At 37.0% G+C, this 20,696-nt stretch overlaps 1 protein-coding gene across 3 annotated transcripts in view; it reads right to left on the bottom strand.

Moving 5' to 3' along the window:
• The window catches only part of ATP7A (ATPase copper transporting alpha), a 132,210-nt gene that overhangs the window by 41,226 nt on the left and 70,288 nt on the right, over positions 1-20,696 (bottom strand). For all 3 annotated transcript variants that reach the window (XR_011434725.1, XM_005614286.4, XM_014728991.3), the window contains exons 3-5: positions 9,128-9,617; positions 7,875-8,600; positions 1,184-1,390 (exon numbers count right to left, since the gene is read on the bottom strand). Coding sequence is in view for 2 of the 3 variants with exons in the window: in XM_005614286.4 (XP_005614343.1) it covers positions 1,184-1,390; positions 7,875-8,600; positions 9,128-9,617 (1,423 nt within the window). In the remaining variant the exon portion in view is untranslated. The remainder of the gene's footprint in view (positions 1-1,183; positions 1,391-7,874; positions 8,601-9,127; positions 9,618-20,696) is intronic.

Genomic DNA, 20,696 nt, shown 5'->3' with positions numbered 1-20,696 from the left:
TAGGAAATAATTGGAAGATTCAGGCAAACGGATTTGTTTAAAAAAAGATTTGTAATTGGCATAGGCATTGCTTGTCTCATGAAAAAGGCTATTTCTGAATTGCCTGAAAATAGTTGGTTCCAAAATTAAAGAGGAACCTTGCAAACTTTTTACTTTCATTTGCTTGCAACTTCCCTCCTTTTCTTTTTTAATCAAAGTGTAATATAAGCTTTAGCCTTGACTGCATTCTAATTAGATAGATATAATGGAGGCTGAAATGAAGGATGCAGAAATGACAAAATGCAGACAGACTATTGAGCTGAAGAAGGCTCTGTATAACATACATTTTGTTATAATAATGTTCTGGCCCTTATATATAAGATGACTCTACTGGCCACAGGCCTGTACTATTACTATATAAACTTTGAGTTATTTCCCCAATAGTGAGGATAAACTTATACTAATTTTACTTATTCGGCCCTTGTGACTAATAACATGTATCATTAAGATACTAGGGGCTCGGGCTGCCTAAGTACCAAACCTATGACTTCAATCTCATTAAACATAATCACATATCTGCATGGTTAACAAATCTATTATGCCATACTGTGACGTTTATTATTATGAGTGCAGTGAAAATTTATAAGCTAAAACATCTGAGTATGACTGAATAAAAAAATGTTGTAGATTTCCTAAGATTTTGTAAACTAAAATTAAAACTTGTACATAATATTAAGTAACTTTTGAACATTTTTACTGCAAGCAAAAATCAGCAATAAAACTGCTGGAAGAGAACAATAATTCTAAACAAACTTGTTTTTGGTCTGGGTATAGTAATATTAAAACTTATGGATCCTAGTTGTTAGTGTTAAGCATAGCTTTATCAGAAAATTTATGTTTCTTAAAATTCATTGCAGCCAAGGTCCATAAAAGATAGTAATCTTTTGTATTTGCCTTTGCTATTTTCCCACAAATTTCATTGACGTTAAAATGTGATCATGAGGCACTATAAAGGAATTACATCTAAGGGAACAAAACACTAATAAAAACTGGCTGTCAGGACGTCAATGCTGTCCTACACATGACCAATAGTCTTTATGAGGCCTGGGAAAGAATCATAAACATGGTTACAAAACACATAAGAGGACAAAAAGGACAGAGTCCTCAAACTAGTACATAAAGTAACAGGCGTTGAGTTTCTTACCTTCTTCTCGTCTTAAATTCCGCTCAATGTTTGCTACACAGGAAGCACAAGTCATACCAGTGACCTGTATGTAACACTTAGATGAAGTCTTTGCCTCCTCCTTGTCGTGCGTTGGTGTCATCGTTTTAGGACAAAATTCATTAGTTGAGGTCAAAAGTGGCACTTCTGAAGAGGGCTGAGCTATTACTACCAACGGCTCATTTGTATCTGGTGGACAGGGAAAGATTCTGTTCATTTGAGGTATTCTCCAGCTGCAGCCTTGTCATTCATCACAATCCACACCTCCAGGTACTGCCAATCCATTCCTTTAAAACCAGCTTGGACCTACAGACCTCAGCAATGTTATCTTTACACTTTCCAGGAAGTGACTTCAAATATCAATACTGCCCATCCTACTTCTCAGGAAAATCTGAACTAATTGAATAAACAAAACTTTTGTCATATCAAGTTCTTCCAGCCATTATCTCCTCCCAAACCCCAGGTAGAGAGTAGTTTGTTAACAGATAATAGCTCTTATTTTTATAATGAATTTTTATCATCATGTTAACGATTTGCACACTGGCATTAAAGCAATTCATGCTATAGTAAGTGGAACAAAAGCAATTTACAGAACAGCATTACAGTATGATATCATTTAAAAAACTTTTTGAGTGTATGTATACGTGAGAACAGGCACGAGAAAGCCTGGGAGGCTACATACCAAACTAGTAATGGCGGCTACTTCTGGGGAACGGGGTTAAGACAGGAAGAGAATGACAGATGAACACATTTCCTCTATAGACACTTCTGCATTGTTTGAATTTTTAACACTAATATATAGTATTTTTTAAATTAAAATATCTTTGTGGACAATGGAAGAAGAGGCAAGGAGGAAGTCAGCAACCTTCATTGTGCACAAAGGAGTACTCAGAGGCTCTCTGCATACAATGTTTACGGACTGCGGGACAGCGGAAGCTCCTAGCATCCCAGAACTCCCCGGCAGCCTCAGAAAGTCTGCTGTTATGCTTTCGTTTCCCCATTGCAGTATTAACCCCCTCCCAAGCAGGGAGACATTACTCTCTCTAGCACATCCATGCACCTGCGAAAAAGCCAAAGATGTTCTACTCTCCTGCAGAGAGAAGGAGAAGAGGTGACATGGAAATTTCCACTAACCTATCTAACTTGTTCTTGCTTCCTCTTGGGCAAAAAGCTGGTTCGGGTCTATTTGACTAGCTCACAGAGGAACCCCTGCATAGCAGAGTTGGTTTTCAGGATGGTGAAGAAGGGCATCTTTGGAAGAAACTTTTTTAAAAAGCTCATTTCCGGGGCCGGCCCAGTGGTGCAGCGGTTAAGTGTGCACGTTCCGCTTTGGCGGCTCGGGGTTCGCCGGTTCGGATCCCGGGTGCGAACATGGCACCGCTTGGCAAAAGCCATGCTGTGGTAGGCATCCCACGTATAAAGGAGAGGAAGATGGGCACGGATGTTAGCTCAGGGCCAGGCTTCCTCGGCAAAAAGAGGAGGATTGGCAGTCGTTAGCTCAGGGCTAATCTTCCTCAAAAAAAAAAAAAAAAAGCTCATTTCCCTAATGAATAATGATCTAGACTTCTCAAATCAGTATCATAATGGCTCTTAAGTTTTAATGCAACTACAATCACCTGGGAGATCTTGTCAAAATGCAGATTCTGACTCAGTACATGTAAGGTGGGGCCTAAGATTCTATATTTCCACCTAGCTCCCAGATGATGACAGTACTGCCAGTCTGGGTATGGCAAAGAACACTGAAAAGCAAAGGACTACATTCTCCCAGTTCCAAAATTAGTCAGGCTCTGGTCTTAAGTGAATCATTTTAGAAAACTATACTCATTCATTCAGATTATGAGAGCACTGTTTAGAACACAGAGGGCAAAATTTACCAAATAGTACCACTATCTTAAAGAATTCAAAAAAGAGGCTCATTTGTCTAAAGAAAATAGTTTTGGCTTTGGAAAAAACCCATTATTTTAATCTAGCCAGGAGTTTAACTTATTCTCTCATAATTATATCAAGACTTAATTTTGAACTTGGACAATGAAAAAAAAAGTTTACACTGCCAACTACTTTAGCTCTTCTTCCAGAGTAATTTAGTTATTTCACGCACCAGAGGTAACCCAGAATACCATCTGCCATTTTCACACTCTAGAAGTACAGTATTAAATTAAGTCATAGAGGTAGTCACTTTTAGCTACCTTGGCATGACCTCTCAACGAGGATCCATAAAATCGTGACCTTTACCCCAGTGAGAGTGGCAAGCAGAAAAGCAGAAGCTTCCATCTTCGACAGAGGCAGTGCAGGTATTAAAAAGCCACATTGAATTAAATGGCTAGTTTCTTTAAATTAGCTTTTCTATAGGCTGTAGCAACATGACTTATGCTTAAATGAATTCAAAAGGAAGGTTGACTTTCCTGCACTTGAGGCAACAATCAGAAAAGAGTCCAAAAATTTCAAGGAAGGGTTTCCAATCTGATCCTCAAAACTGGTAGGTTTAGTGTCTGAAGTAATGCGAGGAATAAATATATAATCAGAAAAATGGCTTAAAAAAATTAAAAACATCATTTCTGCAACCTACTCTCAAAAGATGCAGACAAATATATGTGTGGTACATAGGTGGGTGTGTGTGTACGTATGTCTGTCTATCTATCGACAGAGAAAGACAACGATAAAACAAATGTAAAATATTAACAACTGGGGAATCTGAGTGAAATTGGTTAACAGGAATTCTTTGTACTATTCTTTCAGCTTTTCTGTAAGTTTGAAATTAAAGATTAAAAAGTTACAAAAAAGGAAAGGAATTTGAGTATTTTGTTTGCTTTAATTGGTGAGTGAAGACTTAACTTTATAGGGGCCGGCCCCGTGGCCGAGTGGTTAAGTCCACGCACTCCACTTCAGCAGCCCAGGGTTTTGCCGGTTCGAATCCTGGGCGCGGACATGGCACCGCTCATCAAGCCATGCTGAGGCGGCGTCCCACATGCCACAACTAGAAAGGCCCACAGCTAAGAATATACAACCATGTACCAGGGGGCTTTGGGGAGAAAAAGGAAAAATAAAATCTTTTTTTTAAAAAAAGAACAACTTCATATATGATGTCTTTTTAAGAGAATGAGGAGATTGATGGTCACGATAAAAAGCAACTCCCATTCTTCTCACTCCCTCTTTTTTTTTTTTTGAGGAAGATTAGCCCTGAGCTAACTGCTGCCAATCCTCCTCTTTTCACTGAGGAAGACTGGCCCTGAGCTAACATCCATTCCCATCTTCCTCCACTTTACACGTGAGATGCCTACCACAGCATGGCTTGCCAAGCGGTGCCACGTCCGCACCCAGGATCAGAACCGGCAAACCCCAGGCCGCTGAAGCGGAACGTGCGCACTTAACCGCTGTGCCACTGGGCCGGCCCCTCGCTCCCTCCTTTAACATTTACAGCACACCCAGGACTAGTTTGACATGAAGATGAAATGTGCCAATCCCTCTCTGTCTGAGAATGGGTCATAGTGGTAGACTGTGAAGCCTGGATCAGCACTGACACATTCAGAAAATGGGTAGCCACATTCTGGTGGCATCTTAAACTCATTGATTTCTAGTAGAAACACAGAATGCAGTCGTTTGATGTGAATCTTTTATCCCAATAATATGGGTCACTGTAGTCAATTCTTTTATAGTGATGTTCACCATGCCAAGGTTTTTTACCTATTCCTCACGGCCATTAATGTGTTTGTTACAAGTTCTAATAGATTCATGGCACATAACAGGTTCCTAGAAATTATTTGTTTGAATAATCGATTCCTGGGGCTCTTGACAATTGTAGGTTGAGGTAAAATTTATTGTAAAAAGTTACTGAACGTGTTGCATTCATGGTTCCTGAGGACTAGGCAGAGGAGAGACCTGGTGCCAGAGACTATCAAGTACTCTTGAATTCCACTTACTAGTCAGATCACAATTTCTCCTATTGCTCGAGTCCATCTTGGGAGCCACGTAAAGTAATTAGAAAGTTGCTTTTGCTCTGCTCACATTTGTTATATAAAACTTTACAAACGCTAGCTATTTAAAATTTATTATTTACTATTACATTTTTATTGCCTTATATGAACACTGTTAATATAGATTTAATTGAGATTTTATTCACAGAGGTCAATGCAGCAAATTATTCCGACCAGTGCATCTCAAACTTTAATGTGCATATGTATTCCCTAGAGAGCTTATTAAAATTAAAATTTAGATTTTAATTTAATGGGTCTGCAGCGGGCCGGAAAGTCTGTATTTCTAACAAGCTCCCAGGTGATGCTGATGCTGCTGATCTGTGAACCATGCTTTTAGTGGCAAAAATACAGACCCAAGTGAATAAGACAAATTCCATTTTGGGGTCTAGTCTTAAAGTTTGTGAGGTCCTTGCTTACGGTAATGACAGACACCAGATTTGATTGTGAAAAATATTTCAATTTTATCCCATATGCGATATAAGTTGATAGGATTTGGGTATCTATATGTAAGAGGAACAGGAATATCACAGAGTAAGTAATTTGTTTGATATTGATGTAAACTAAATTTATTTATGTAGTGTCCATCATTGACAACATAATGTATCATGTATGCCAAAGTATTTTAATTTAATAGAAACTCTGAGGAATAATTCAATATTATGAATTAGTGAAATATGAATTAATATAATTTCAAATACTGTCATTTTGAAAATTTTAAAAATTGTAAGCAAAGATAGATACAACTAAATTTTGCTGAAACTAATTTTAGTCATTTTTTATGGCTACCTGATAGAGTTTCACTTCCAATATTTCCAATTTAAATTCTTCTTCTGATTTCATAATTATTTACTTTTTCAATTATGGATTTCCTAGACTTTGTTCAGACTTTTAGTACTGGAAGCTCTTTAACATTTTAGTATTCTCTATGAATTTTCTAATAGGGAATTATGTATGTTTTTTAGAGGACAAGAATCTTGGTCGTTTGAGATTTTCTTTATTAAAGTGAGAATTCTAGGTGGGAATGTAAAATGGTGCAGCCACTTTAGAAAAGAGCTTAGCAGTTCCTGAAAAAGTTAAGCATATTCACCATATGACCCAGAAATTCCACTCCTAGGTATATACACAGGAAAAATAAAAACACATATTCATGTAAAAACCTTAAACAAATGTTCACAGCAGCATCATTCCTAATAGCCCAAAGAGTGGAAACAACCCAAATTTCCATCAACTGATGAACAGAGAAACAAAATGAGGCATATACATACAATGAAATACTAGTCAGTAACAAAAAGGAATGAAGTGCTGGTACATGTTACAAACATGGTTGAACATTTGTGTACCTTGAAAACATTATGCTAAGTGTAAGAAGTTAGACACGAAACGACAAATATTCCATGACTCCACTTATATGTACCTAGAGTTGTCAAATTCATAAAGACAGAAAATAGAACAGTAGATAACGGGCTGGGGGAGGGGAAGAGGAAACGGGAGTGACTACTAATGGTTATGGAGGTGATGAAAATGTTCTAAAATTAGATAGTGGTAATGGCCATAAAACTGTGAATACACTAACCACCACTGGACTGTGTACTTTAAAAGAGAGAATTTTATGGTATGTGAACTATATCTTTAAAAAGTGAGAATTCTATAATTTCTACCATTTGTCATGAATACGAAAATTCAGAATGTTTGGAATGTCTCTGGGTCTTCTTCCAATGACACTTACCTACCATAATAATTTGAGCATGTGTTTAATATAATTTTTTATGCTTCTCAGTTTTAGTGAGCTTCGAAAGAAAATACTGCTATTTGATATCCTTCATTCTGATAAGAACGGCAAAGGTTAATAACATTGTCTGGAAATTAGACAACTTTTGCATTGTTCCTTACAGCAAGAAATTTCATTAGGGCACTTCCAGTTTAATTTAAGCCTAGGTTCAATTCTAGTTCAAAACAACAAGTTCACATAGGGAAATTCCATTGGATATATTTTTGGTTTCAGTTCAAGGTAAGAGCTGTCAGGAAACAGGAAGACTTTAGGCTAGTTCTAGAGTTAGTTTAATTTGAATGCCTAAATTTAAAACCATGGTTAAAATTCTATTATTCATTCATGCCCTTTTTCTTTTTAAAATAACATTAGCTTCTCCCATTACATATGCATAAATATATACATACATACATCCTTGTCACAAAAAAACTTAAAATACTTAAGAAAGCACAATGGAAAAACTTTCACCTTTATCTTACCACTCAGAAATAACCACTGTTAAAATTTTAGTTCATATCCTACCAGGAATTTTATTCATTTATATACACAAGTAACATATACATGGTATAAATCCTTTTACATGTGTTTATAAAATTTTGATCATATTCATACAGGTTTTAAGCTTATTTTTTTTTTCATTTAACGAAGTATCTCAGACACTTTCCTGTTGCATTAAGTATTTTAATACCATGATTTTTTATGGCTTCATAGAATTTCATCATATGGATATTTCACAATTTAATGCTTCTAGTTTTTAAATATTATAAGTAATTACGCAAACATCCTTATGCATCTTTGTATATATTGCTGGCTACTTCCATAAGACTTATTTCCAAAAAGTGCAATTGCAGTGCCTATTATTCATTTCTCATTGATAAAAGCAAAATGGAGACAAAAGAACATTAGGGGAATGAAAGGAAAAAGTAATCATTACCTGACAAAGTAGCATCAAATCCCATGTCTTCTATTGCTTTTCTCAAAGTTTCTGGAGAGGTTAGTAGAGGATCATATTCAACAGTCCCATTGCCATTTGCAAGGGATACTCGTATGGATTTCACACCTGCCTTTTTTGATATGACACCCTCAATAGACTGCACACAAGAATTACAAGTCATGCCATCAATGTTTATCACGGTTTCTTGAGTGAGAGGCTGGCTAACTATGTTCAAAGGAATCTTGTGAAGAGAGGAGCCGGAGGGAGAGTTTGAGGTACTCTCAACTTCACTTGGAAAGCTGACTCTATATTGCCCCGGTGATATAGCCTCTATTGCTTTTCTCAGGGTTTCTGGAGTGACTAAGCTTGCATTGTACTTTACTATGGCAGACCTATTCTCTAAAGAAACTACTACGCTGCTTACATATTGGAGTGTAGATAAAGCACTTTCAATATTTGACACACATGATTTACAATGCATGCCATCTACGATGAAAGTGACTGCTGAATCATTGGTACATGATGGACTCCTTTGCTGTGGTCTTTCTGAGGATTTGACTGGTGTGTTCTTGAGACGTTCTATATCAATAGCTCCCAATTTGAGGAACTTGGGCTGTTTTTTGATGAATGCTGGAAAGCCCGCAGCTTCGATCTGCTTTTTGATTTCCTCGACTGTGATAAGATGAGGTTGATAAACAATAGTAGCTTCTTGGTTGTCCAGGGAGACTAGTTAATAAAAAGAAAAATTACTGAAATTCAGTTACTCCTGGGCCACTTCAGAAAACATTCTGTAGACCAAGTCAATACCACACATGATTGCTTTTCTCTCATTGTCGTCATTATCCTTTCTTAAAATAATTCTGTTCTTTTCCAAAAATGTTATTGATATAGACTGGAAAAAAGTAAAAGATATGGCCACTAGATCTATAGTCTCCAACTTTCTGCATGCCTGAATAAATATATATTACAGGTAAAGAGGACCCCAGGCATACTGTGTTGAGAACTATGAATTCCATGAACCGCCACCCCAGCTATGCTGCTAGTTCAAGACTCATGTAAGTTTTAAGTATAATCATTACCTTTACTGACATTAATCCTGGTAATATGCTGTACTTCAGATTTCAATGAAGCAGTGAGTATTCTAGTCCCATGGATTCAAAGCCCAGGCTTATAAAGCAAGCAAAAAGTTAAAAGGCCAAAACAGAAAACTAAGCCTTACAAAACAATCAAAGAAATAACACCAGATACATTACCTTTAATTCGCTGAACACCTTGCAGTTTCCCAATTTTTCCTTCAATCGTGCTAGTGCAGGAATGGCAGGTCATCCCTTCCACTTTCATCTTCACCATGACTTCACCTGCTTGAGCCATACTGTAATCTTCACAAGTTCCTGACTTTTTCTCCAGAGTTCCAATATCTAAACTGAGATCTGGAACCAGCTCTATTATCTGATTGGCAGTCACTACAGAAGGGATTATTGTCACCACTGCAGTTCTTTGCTGAGGGGAAATTTTAATGTCTGTCACACCCTTGGTCTTGAGCAATGTACTTTGGATATGGTCCCATGGTGGAGACAGTGAAGCAGTAACAGTGAGAAACACGGTGTCAGTTAAAACAGGCAGAGGGTTAGGATGGTTGAGAATGGCATCAAAGCCCATATCATCAATAGCTTCCTGTAGGGTCTTTGGAGTCTGTAGTTTAGGGTCATAAATAATAGTTGCACATTTTTCTTCCAGTGAAACCTTTTGGAAGGAAATTTCAGAAGTCAGTTTAATTAAATTCCATGACATAGAACTTAAAAATAGCAATCATGGCACTACATTTTAAAAGAATGAAACAATTCAATCTAATGGAGTTTCTCTATTAGTTCTCATCTTTTTTTTTCTTTTTGGTGAGGAAGATTTGCTTTGAGCTAACCTCTTACCAATCTTCCTCTTTTTTTTTTATTTTGCTTGAGGAAGATTAGCCCTGAGCCAACATCTGTCCCAATCTTCCTCTATTTTGTATGTGGGTTGCCAGCACAGCATGGCTTGATGAGTGTAGGTCTGCGCCTGGGATCTGAACCCACAAACGCAGGCCACCAAAGTGGAGCATGCTGGACTTAACCACTACACCATGGGGCCAGGCCCTAGTTCTCATCTGTACTATTCTCTTTGGAAAGAAACATAAAACATCTTGTGTACCTACAGGAATGGTAAAGCTATATGTAGGTGTACGTGACTCAGGTACTGATCAGGCATTTGAAACGTGCGCTTGGACAAATACACCTGAGAATTTCACAACACAGTACAAACTACTCTTTCCTACCACCCCCTTTCACAAATTACTCCAATAATTCACACTCTATTAATTCAAAAGGTAATATAGGAAACAAGATCAGCTATAGAAAACAAAGGTGATACGAAGTTTAAACTTTTAAAATGTTCAATTAAGGTAACTTTGTTGGCAACAAAAGATATAAACATGCTAGTGTACGAATGAAGGCAATATTGATAGGGTTTTGTAGCATATTACTCCTATATCCTTCTAAGTCACTACAGCCTAGTATCACTTTTGTTCAAATAAGAACGTCTTTATCATTTTGCCTGATTTGATTATAAAAACAATGATTGTATTCTTAAAATTCATCTACTGTACATAATTTAACTACCATGACTGCATGCATCTCTTTGGATGACATCTTACAAAGATTTATGATGTAGTCACACACACACATACACACACACACTGGGTTGGGAGTCAGAAGATTTAAGTTCCAGCATCAATTCTCCACTTATTAGCCAGCCACTCATTACTTCTACCAACTGAAAAATGGGGAAATATGCCCTATTATCTTCCAGGGTTGTTATAAGGATCATATGAGTAAATAGATAGGAAAGTAGCTCTTTGCAGCAGCGAGTTATATAAAAATAAGCACTGAATAATTCATTTTTTTTAAGATTTTATTTTTTCCTTTTTCTCCCAAAGCCCCCCGGTACATAGTTCTGTATATTTTAGTTGTGGGTCCTTCTAGTTGTAGCATGTGGGATGCTGCCTCAGCATGGCTTGACAAGCGGTGCCATGTCCATGCCCAGGATTCAAACTGGCGAAACCCTGGGCCGCTGCCACAGAGCACGTGAACTTAACCACTTGGCCACAGGGACGGCCCCTGAATAATTGATATTTTTTGAGCAGTTATTATATTGCCTGGAACAGGAATTCTCTGGATCCAAAGCTGAGCATGACATAGTCACAGGCAGCAACACTAGAACAGAGAATACAGAAAACGGACACCCATTCATCTCTGGGAATATGGGTCAGAAAAGGCTTCTTAGGGGAGATAATACCTGAATGTTAAAGGACAAACAGAAATCTACAAGGCTACATGAGGCAGCGAATTCCAGACAAATGGAAGCACAAAAAGTAGAGAAAGATGACAGGCTGAAGAATTAGGCAACTGCTTTATTATGGGGCCTCTTGTATGCCAATAATGGTTTGTAATCTATCTTATAGGTAATAGAGAGCCATGGAAAAGTTAAGTAGGAGAATGACGATTATATTTGCATTTTTGAGAGGAATTATTTTGGAGGCACTGTAGTAGATGATGTCAGGGTGAAATGGAGTGGCACAGGAGGACAGGAGATCAGCTAGGGGGCTATTGCAATCCCAATAGTAGTATAAGAAAAGCTCTAAATTAAGGCATGAACACTGGGGGTAAAGAGAAAAGAGGCAGTTCCAAGATACATTTAGGAGGGCAAGACCTCATAAGGCGATTTTAGAGGATAAAGGAGATGACTAGGATGACTTACGGGTTTCTAACTTGGGCCAGTGGATAGATGGTGCCATTAACTGATACCAGAGACAGAAGAGGAAAATTGGAGGAAGTTAAGAGGTTGGAGTGGGTAAAGAAAGGGTAAAGAAAGATGATGTATTTCGTTTTAGACCTGTTGATTCTGAGAGGCAGTAGGATATTAATGTTCTAACAGCAGTTAAAATATGGGGATGATGATGATGATGATGACGATTATAGATTACTGGTAAAAAGCTTTGTTCCATAAATTAAAAACAACTCCAAAACATAATTAAAAGTAATTCAGAGTAGGAAATCTCACTTTAAATTGTCTACAATAGATATATAGTTAAATCTTTCACTTATTTCAATGAACTTAGTATTTTTATTTCTTCTTTTAGCTTGGTAATCAGCGGCTACGTATTTGGTGAAATCTTGAAATGTGCCCATGGCATGGAAAGTTTCTAAGACTCTGCTAATTCTAGTTGGTGAGCTTGTTCTTAGTTATGGAAGAGATCACTAGCATAAATGATCCAAAACAGAAGACGTGGGAAAATAATTTATATTTTGTTTTGGAATACACTGTACATTTTCCATGAAAAAGCCACAGAACAGTCATATAGTTCAAACATATACTTTTGAAAGAGATGTAACATAAATATAGCCACCACAAAAGGAAGGCTTTTGTGTCTTTGTATCTTTGGAGAGATTCTCTTTTAAACTCTAATCTCAGTCCCCTGAGGTCAATTATTTTCTAATTAAGAAAATTACTTTAAAAAATTTAACCATTCAAACTAAAGGGAAGATGGAGAACAGATGAGGGGTGGGGTAGGAGTGACTATAAAAGGGCAGCACAAGGGAGATTTGGGGGTGACGAAACTGTGCTGTCCTGGTTGTGGTGGTGGTTAAACAAATCCATATGTGTGTTAAAATTCACCGAACTAAAAAAAAAAAAAGAATTCATAGAACTGTAGGCCAAAAAGAAGTCAATTTTACTGTATGATATATTTTTTAAACAAAAAAATGGGGCAGGCTCTGTGGCCAAGTGGTTAAGTTTGCACACTCCACTTTGGCAGTCCAGGGCTTCCCTGGTTCGGATCCTGGGTGCGGACCTGGTACTGCTCATCAAGCCATGTTCAGGCAGCATCCCACATGCCACAACTAGAAGGACCTGCAACTAGAATGTACAACTATGTACTAGGGGGCTTTGGGGAGAAGAAGAAGAAAAAAAAAAGATTGGTAACAGATGTTAGCTCAGGTGCCAATCTTTAAAAGAAAAATTAAATAAGATTAAAAATTCACTTCCTCAGCTGCTTTAGCCACATTTCAAGTGTTCAATGGCCTATGTGGCTACTGGCTACGATACAGGACAGGACAGATATAGAAAATTTCCGTTGTTGCACAATGTTCCACTGGACAGTACCACTCTAGGTACCACTATACTTTTCCTGATAAAACACCAAACTTTTAAAAAATGGAGGGGCATTCTTTTCCCTTTAGGTTTAAATACACTGTATCTGGTGCCTCTTAAATGACCTGGTTTTGAGCTAATCTTTTTTCCCCAAAAAGGTCAATTAACCAACATACCCAATGATAAATTGTTCTTAAAACTGATTTTAAAAGCAAAATACATGGACAAAAGTTGAAAACATGCTAAGTGAAAGAAGCCAGACACAAAAGGCCACATATTGTATGACTCCATTTATATGAAATACCCGGAGTAGGCAGAAAGGAGGTTATGGTTGCCAGGGGCTGGGGAAGGAAGGAATAGGAGTGATTCCTTAAACGGGTACAAGGCTTCCTTTTGGAGTGATGAAAATATTCTGGAACTAGATTGTGGTGATGGTTGCACAACATTGTGAATAGCCTAGAGGTCACTGATGGTAAATTTTATGTGCATTTTACAATAAAAAAAATTAAGTTAAAAAGAAAAAGCAAAAGCCACTTTGTCACTAGATGGTTTGCTATACTTTCTGCTGCTTTAGCCTATCTTCTATTTATAAAAGGCATATGGAAATAAGGAAACTATGTACATAAAATACTACACAAACAAAGTTGTATTACCCTATGCTGTTTTCACTCTGCAGACCAGAAAACAGTTCCTTGTTAGTAACTTCTATTTGTGTCTTTTAAAGCTGGCCAACCACACTTAGCACAAACAAAAATGTTCCCTTTTGGGGTAATAGCACTCAACTTTTCCTCTGAATGTCAGATATCAAAGAGATTTTTCAAGCCTTAGGTCTCAAAGGAAACAAAAACAAGCAGCACCTTTGTGTTTTTTAAGAGGAAATTCATGCAGTGATTATCACAATACTGTTCTGGGTGCCAAATCCTTGGGCAGGAAGCTAAAATAGCATTTATTTATTCAACAAACATTTACTGAGTGCCTATTACTGTGCCTGGCACTGTGCGAGCTGCTAGGGACACAACGGTGAGCAAAACCAGGCACAGACTCCCCGGAGGCGGAAACTGCCGAGAGCGCTCATTCTGGGTCTGCACCGCTCTCCTTTCCCAGGATCCCCACCAATGAAAACCACCTCTGCCTATTCCTCACATTGTTCCAAAATTTCAACAGCTTGTCTTTTTCTCAGAATCTTTCATTAGGAACCGATGCTGTTATTTTTATTTTCAGAGAAACTACTTTTGCGTTATTTCTGAAAATAAACATATAACAGTCCATAAATTATGGATGTGGCTCATAGGAGGGACTCAAGGTGGAGGACTATTCACTATATTTAGATGAACAAAGGAGAGAAGAAAGGAAAAATCAGACACACTCTGTCACCTCAATAGCATTAACAGTGGTGTACAGGGCACGGACTAACTGTGCACAGGGATCACAAAGATCCAATTTTAATGCATATGGTGTTCCTTATCTACTGAAATGTCTAAAACATGAAATTCAGGCACAGTATACTTTACCTACATGTGATTTCTACAAAATTTATATAAATATACTGTTGACTTAAAAAGGAAATTGGCCAGTTGTTTCACCAGCACAAGTTTATTCAGGAAGAACCATGGGGAATTGCCAGAGGAACCGCAATTCGGGATATACAGGCTACAGCAGACCAGAGGCAAAACCAGCGAAACAAAAGAAGGGGCTTGCTCTTATAGAGGAAGAGGAGAAGTAGGGAGGGGCTACAATATACAGAGTCTGTTCAAGGAAACTGGGAGTCCAAAGTGTAAAGGTCTCTCATTGGCTGGGCTGTTGCCCAGCGGGGAGAGAAATCTTTCTCCCTTCTGCTATGTAGTGAAGTAGTAAATACCTTCCTATGGGAGATGCAAGCCCATGTCTTTTCCTGTTTTGAGTAACTGACCATGTATGATAGGGCATAAGAGCTCCCCCTAGAGGCCTTCCTGACTCCAATTTAGTTGAGCTTTCTTTTATTAATTTCACCATACAAAGGCTGCATCATCTATTCTCAAGCTAGATGAAAGCTAAAACCTTGGACAAATCACCCTAACTCAAAGGGCTTCAGTTTCTTGAAAGACTAGACTAGCTCTAACTTTCCATAAAAGCTAAAAACTGTGTTACTACCACTTCTCGGGTTGTCATTAATACATTTTTCTCTTCTGTATTCCTTCTTACCTGATAATAAATGGTGATCCAAGTTTCCTATACGAAGTAGGAAATTGAAAAATAAATTGCCCAAGAAACTTAGCAAGAAAATGAAAGAACTAGAATTCAAACACAAGTCTATGTAACTCCAAAGTCCATGCTCTTTTCACCTATAAATGAGGAGGCTAGATGATCTTCAATTTCCTTGAAAAACTAAAATTCTATTTTTGCGATTTGAGCAATGTGCAGCTTATAAATAAAAACACCTGAAAAGCATGAAATATTTCTAGTTTTTGAATCAAATTTTACTTCTATGTTTGTTTTTCCCCCTATATTTCTTATCTTCTCCCACACTAGTTTAAATTAAAAACAGTTTAGAGAATATATTTCTTTGGGTTTTTAGCAGGATTGACAATGAGTACATTCTAACATTTCGCCACTTTTAAAAGTCACTTTGGGAAAGGTCCTTGGCTAAAGTTTTAGCACACTGAAATTCCTTTTTATCCTTCCAGGAATTAATTTATATAAGGCATCACAATAAATTCAGGTTCGCCTGCTGCTCTGTCAGTGTGGGAGTCTTCAGATAGTTTACATTTTCATAACAACTCAACATAAAGATAATCAGAGGTGTTTGGGAGCTTGAACGGATTCTACCATTTTACAGAAACTGAAGTCAGAAAAGTGAAATGATTCATCAATTATCTTGAATTTCTAATAGGTCTGATTCACTACTCACAATATATTTTTGACTCAACTAAAAACTATTTATAATACATAATAAAAATCCCATTTATATTACATACATCTCAATACAAATTCTATTACTGATTGTTGAAAAAATAATGGGTATATGTTAATCAAGTAACACTCTACTTTGATGCTTCCATATAGGATATTGAAAACTAAAATACTGTAAGAGGAAGCCATCAAGCTCTATTAACACTTCTCCTATTTGACCAACCGAAATAAAGGTTGCCACTTAAAACTATTAAATCAATTTATGAACTGGCAAAAGGCAATTCTTAGAGACTAAGACAATAGCCCAAAACAGATCTAAAAATTCAAAAACTAAATATTTTAAAATGAAAAAGATGCAGAGATTTTGTTAGTTTTTTTAAGTTGTAGCATTGTCTTTCATGAACTAAACTATCTGTAAACTGAGTGCTTTGTCAGAATTTTCATTGCTAATATATTTTTATTTTGCTTCAAATATTATACAACTAATGCATAATTATTCATTATAAAAGTTTAAATACAAAGTTATACAAAGGAAATAGTGAAAGTTCCTCTTCACACCACTCTTCCACTGCAAGAGTTTTATGCTGAATTTGACCTTTCTTTGATCCTTGGGATAAAGTTCAACTAAATCAGAAACCCAAACCTCTTTGAATACCTGATTCTACATCTTCATGGATGGATGATTATTACCTAGGAATTTATATTAAACAAAATGCCTATATTTCTCTAATACAGTGTTTGGAAAACGTTATGTTCAATGCACTATCATTTGCCATACCAAAAGCTGGGAAACAAAAAAATTTCCAAATAGAAATAAAAAGATTGATCTCTATATGCTGATATAGAACAATATTTAAGATATATTTACTAAGTGAAAAAAGCAAGGCGCAGAACAATACGTATAGTATGCTTCCACTTATATAAAAAGGGGAAATGTATGTACATGTGTGTATATATATATGTATTTATATATGTGTGTGTATACACACACACACACACATATAGATATCCATGTAAATCATTTTATATTCACAGTCTATTTCTGGAAGGATACATACATAGCAAACTGATAACTGGTTTCCTTTGGGAGAAGGATTTTACCCTGTACATGTGTTACTTTTTCAATAATAAAAAAAAACAGCTAATTTTAAGGGGAGCAAGGAACGTATTCAGCCACAGGATGAATTTAGCAACTGTTGGCATCTAGGTGATCAGTTTTTTTTTTTGTTTTTTTTTTTTGAGGAAGATTAGCCCTGAGCTAACTGCTGCCAATCCTCCTCTTTTTGCTGAGGAAGACCGGACCTGAGCTAACATCCGTGTCCATCTTCCTCTACTTTATACATGGTACGCCTACCACAGCATGGCATGCCAAGCGGTACCATGTCCGCACCCAGGATCCGAACCAGTGAACCCCGGGCCGCCAAGAAGCGGAACATGCGAACTTAACCACTGCACCACCGGGCCGGCCCCTAGGTGATCGGTTTTTTAAAGGATAGTCTATATTAGGAGAATAGACTACAGCCTTTATCTGAGTAAAGGGAAAAAGCACTCAAAAAGTTAGCAGTATAAATTTCAAGGACAAAGTAATTTGTTAATAAAGCATTAACCTTTAGAGTCATTCAGTACTTATATCTAATTAAATTTGTTTTTACATGCCCACTTCCAAAAAGGCCAAACGATCCCAGAGAAAGACCTTCACATTATCTGCCCATTTTATTTTTTTCCCTGAACAGACCACTGACGTGATTAAATTGAACTTCAGGTTAATCCCTTTAAAGTCGATAGTCTTGACATTGACAGGAAAAACAAGAGTATTGCACTCATTTACAAACTTCAAAATTTAAGACACAATTCTCAAAACGTATCTAAATGCTGAAGGCTCAAAAGAAATAATCATATTCATTCTACTTATTCTTGACTATTCCTTGTCCTTAAATTCTGTTAATTAAAGCTTTAATCTGTTCCACCGTCGCAGTTTTTCAATAAAGCAACCCCACACAATTACAATACTTCATATCAGAGTTTTACTCCAAACACTACAGGAGCTGCTTGACTTAGTCGAAACAATGTCCTCTCCATATCTGGTTTCTAAATTGACTGCACATTAGTCTTAACTGTAATCTCAGAAACTATGATCCAGAAATTTTAAACCCTAAAATTCATTAAAAAGTGACCAATATTTATGTATTAACATGCTGAGCTGCATTCTGACTATAAATTATGTTTGGACAGGTACAATTTTCTATATGCTGTCTAGAAAGAGTGAATCCACCTTTTGTGGCCTCTGAAACTTACACATTTAGGGGCCTTCTTTAAGGAAAATAATAAAAACCTATAAATAAAATTCTGTACAAAAGTATTCTGAATGAGTAACAAAATTACAAGTCGCAAATTTTTAAAAGCTACTATATATCATACATCCATAAAAATAACTTTTTTATTAATAATGCCTGATACACTTCCATAATATTTTCTTTTCCTACATTTTTGACTGTATACTGTGATTGCTGCTTCATTTGAAAATGATTTTGTAAAATCATTTTCTACATAGAGAAAACAAAGATAATTCAGTCTTTCCTGCAGGTCAAAATATTTTTTGTTAATTATGGTTTAGAAAAGTTCTTTTCAACATCACAACTGGATACTGACAAAGTTTTAGAGCTGTTGTCAAATTTGGGAAAACTATCAAGTTTCTTTCATATATGAGCTATAAGATTACAGGGCATTTTAGAAAAGTTTACTTATGCAGTGACTAGTCTTAAATACTCTTTGAATTGATAACACTCATTTACCACTTTTACACTGGGCCCTACACCTTCATGTCATGACACTGGGTGAGCTGGCACCACGGGTGGTAGGGTACTGGAGACCATTCCTCCACCAGAATTCCTAGCAAAAACTTCACTATACACGGAAGTGACTAAGAACTATGTATAGCCAAATATCCTACTAACCCCAAACTACACATATTCCCAACTCAACCTCCCCTTAGTCAGATCCCCAAAATGCCCATGGCACATCCAATACCACCCAACACAAGGGGGAAGTCTAACATAAGGGGAGTCAAAGTGGAAATAGACAATGGACTTAAAGGATTATAGTTAAAATGTTTTACTTTTGCAAAAACACATAACCATGTGAACACATTGCTAAGACTCCTTCCACGGTCTCAAAAGGGGTCAATGCAAGTGAGGGGTTCTGAAACTTAAGCTTCATTAACTTCACAGTAAATGTGTCTCTGGGCCTAGAAGACTTAACATTTAGTAAAATATTTTTTAAAGGAAGGGAAAAAAAAGAAAGATCACTAATATACTCTATATCACATGGGCTTTTGACTGAAGGAGGAGAGGCAGAGCTGGAAAAGGCAGAGAAAGTGTACTTCCTTTTATTTTTAGCAATCGAATTATGAATGTGCCCTGGAAAGTGTAGCCTTAAGTATCTGTCACTGGGATCCATATAAATCACTGTTGATAACACAAAGTGCTTTCACATTATATCACTGCTACTTTTCCTTTACAACTTAAACCAATTCAGTTGCATTTCTCTGACCTTAAACAGGCCTTATTAAGCAGAGGTGAATTCTGAGAATATGCAGTGGAAATAGCAGCCTTACATATGAGTGGGGTGCAATAGGCTTTTTTGGAAAATCTACACAGAAATGTTCCTAAGGCACCCGGAGAAAAACTACGTGAACCAGTTTCTAGATGTTCAAAATAGCTTTACTGCAATTATCACGGACGCTTAATTAGTAAGATTCACCTTCTATTTTGGCCCCCAGCACAAGCCAGCTTGGATCGAGTGCAGGAGGTTTAATTGGTTTCATTTGAGGCTAAATCAAGTGCAGGTGTCATACTTATTACTCAGTGAAATTAAACAACTCATTTTGAAGGCTCTGGGACTGAAGGTCGCAGAGCTACTTTTGCCATCCTCTTTTCTAATCAAGAAACTGCAAAATACACATCTAATTTTCGGACAGTTACGATTAGTGAAAAAATTACAAAATGTTGTTAGAAATTTGAATATTTTGAAGATAAACTCATTTGACAAAACCTGCAGGATAGTAAATAAAACAGTTAGCTTACCTCTCGGGTTTCCCAACTTAGCTCCTGCCCCCAAGCCAATTAAAGGCAGCAGCATTCTCGCGAGGAAGGGGGAGGGCAGCAATGAGGAAGCCTTTAAAACTGGAGTTACGCCAAGGTAGATGGTGAATAGAAAAGAAAATCCTACTTTTGGAGCATGTGAAAGTGGAAAATTCATATCTAAGTATTCACATGAATGCCTACAGGTCAGAAAGCTTAGCAGACAGATTAGAAGGCATATTACACTATGTATGTAAAGCTTTGCTAGCCACAACCATCAACATAGTCTTAGCTGACCAGAGTGTGCAGTGTAGGCAACAACAAGAAACACTGCTTTCCCCCCATACAAATAGTAAAATGGATCTACAGTTTACTTTGTCCTCTCTGGTCAAGACGAATACGAAATTCAGACATCGAAAAAAGTCACCTACAGTTTCAGATATGGAAAAGAATTACCCACATACTAGCACCACACTTCACATGACTCTTGAATCAAGGAAGTTTTGTATCAAACTTCATAAAGAATCACTATGTGCCAATTAACCAATTTTTTATACTAAAAACAAGGCAAACTGAAGCCAATTTGCTCAAGATCTTATGAGAAGTCTGAATCAGAGACAAGAATACTGGAGAGACAAGAAAGTATAGATCCTGTACTTCACTGAAAAGCCAA

The sequence above is a fragment of the Equus caballus genome, chromosome X (assembly GCF_041296265.1).
Source record: "Equus caballus isolate H_3958 breed thoroughbred chromosome X, TB-T2T, whole genome shotgun sequence".
Classification (NCBI taxonomy): Eukaryota; Metazoa; Chordata; class Mammalia; order Perissodactyla; family Equidae; genus Equus; species Equus caballus.
Note: the sequence above shows the minus strand (reverse complement) of the source record. Positions and strands in the feature narration are given on the sequence as shown.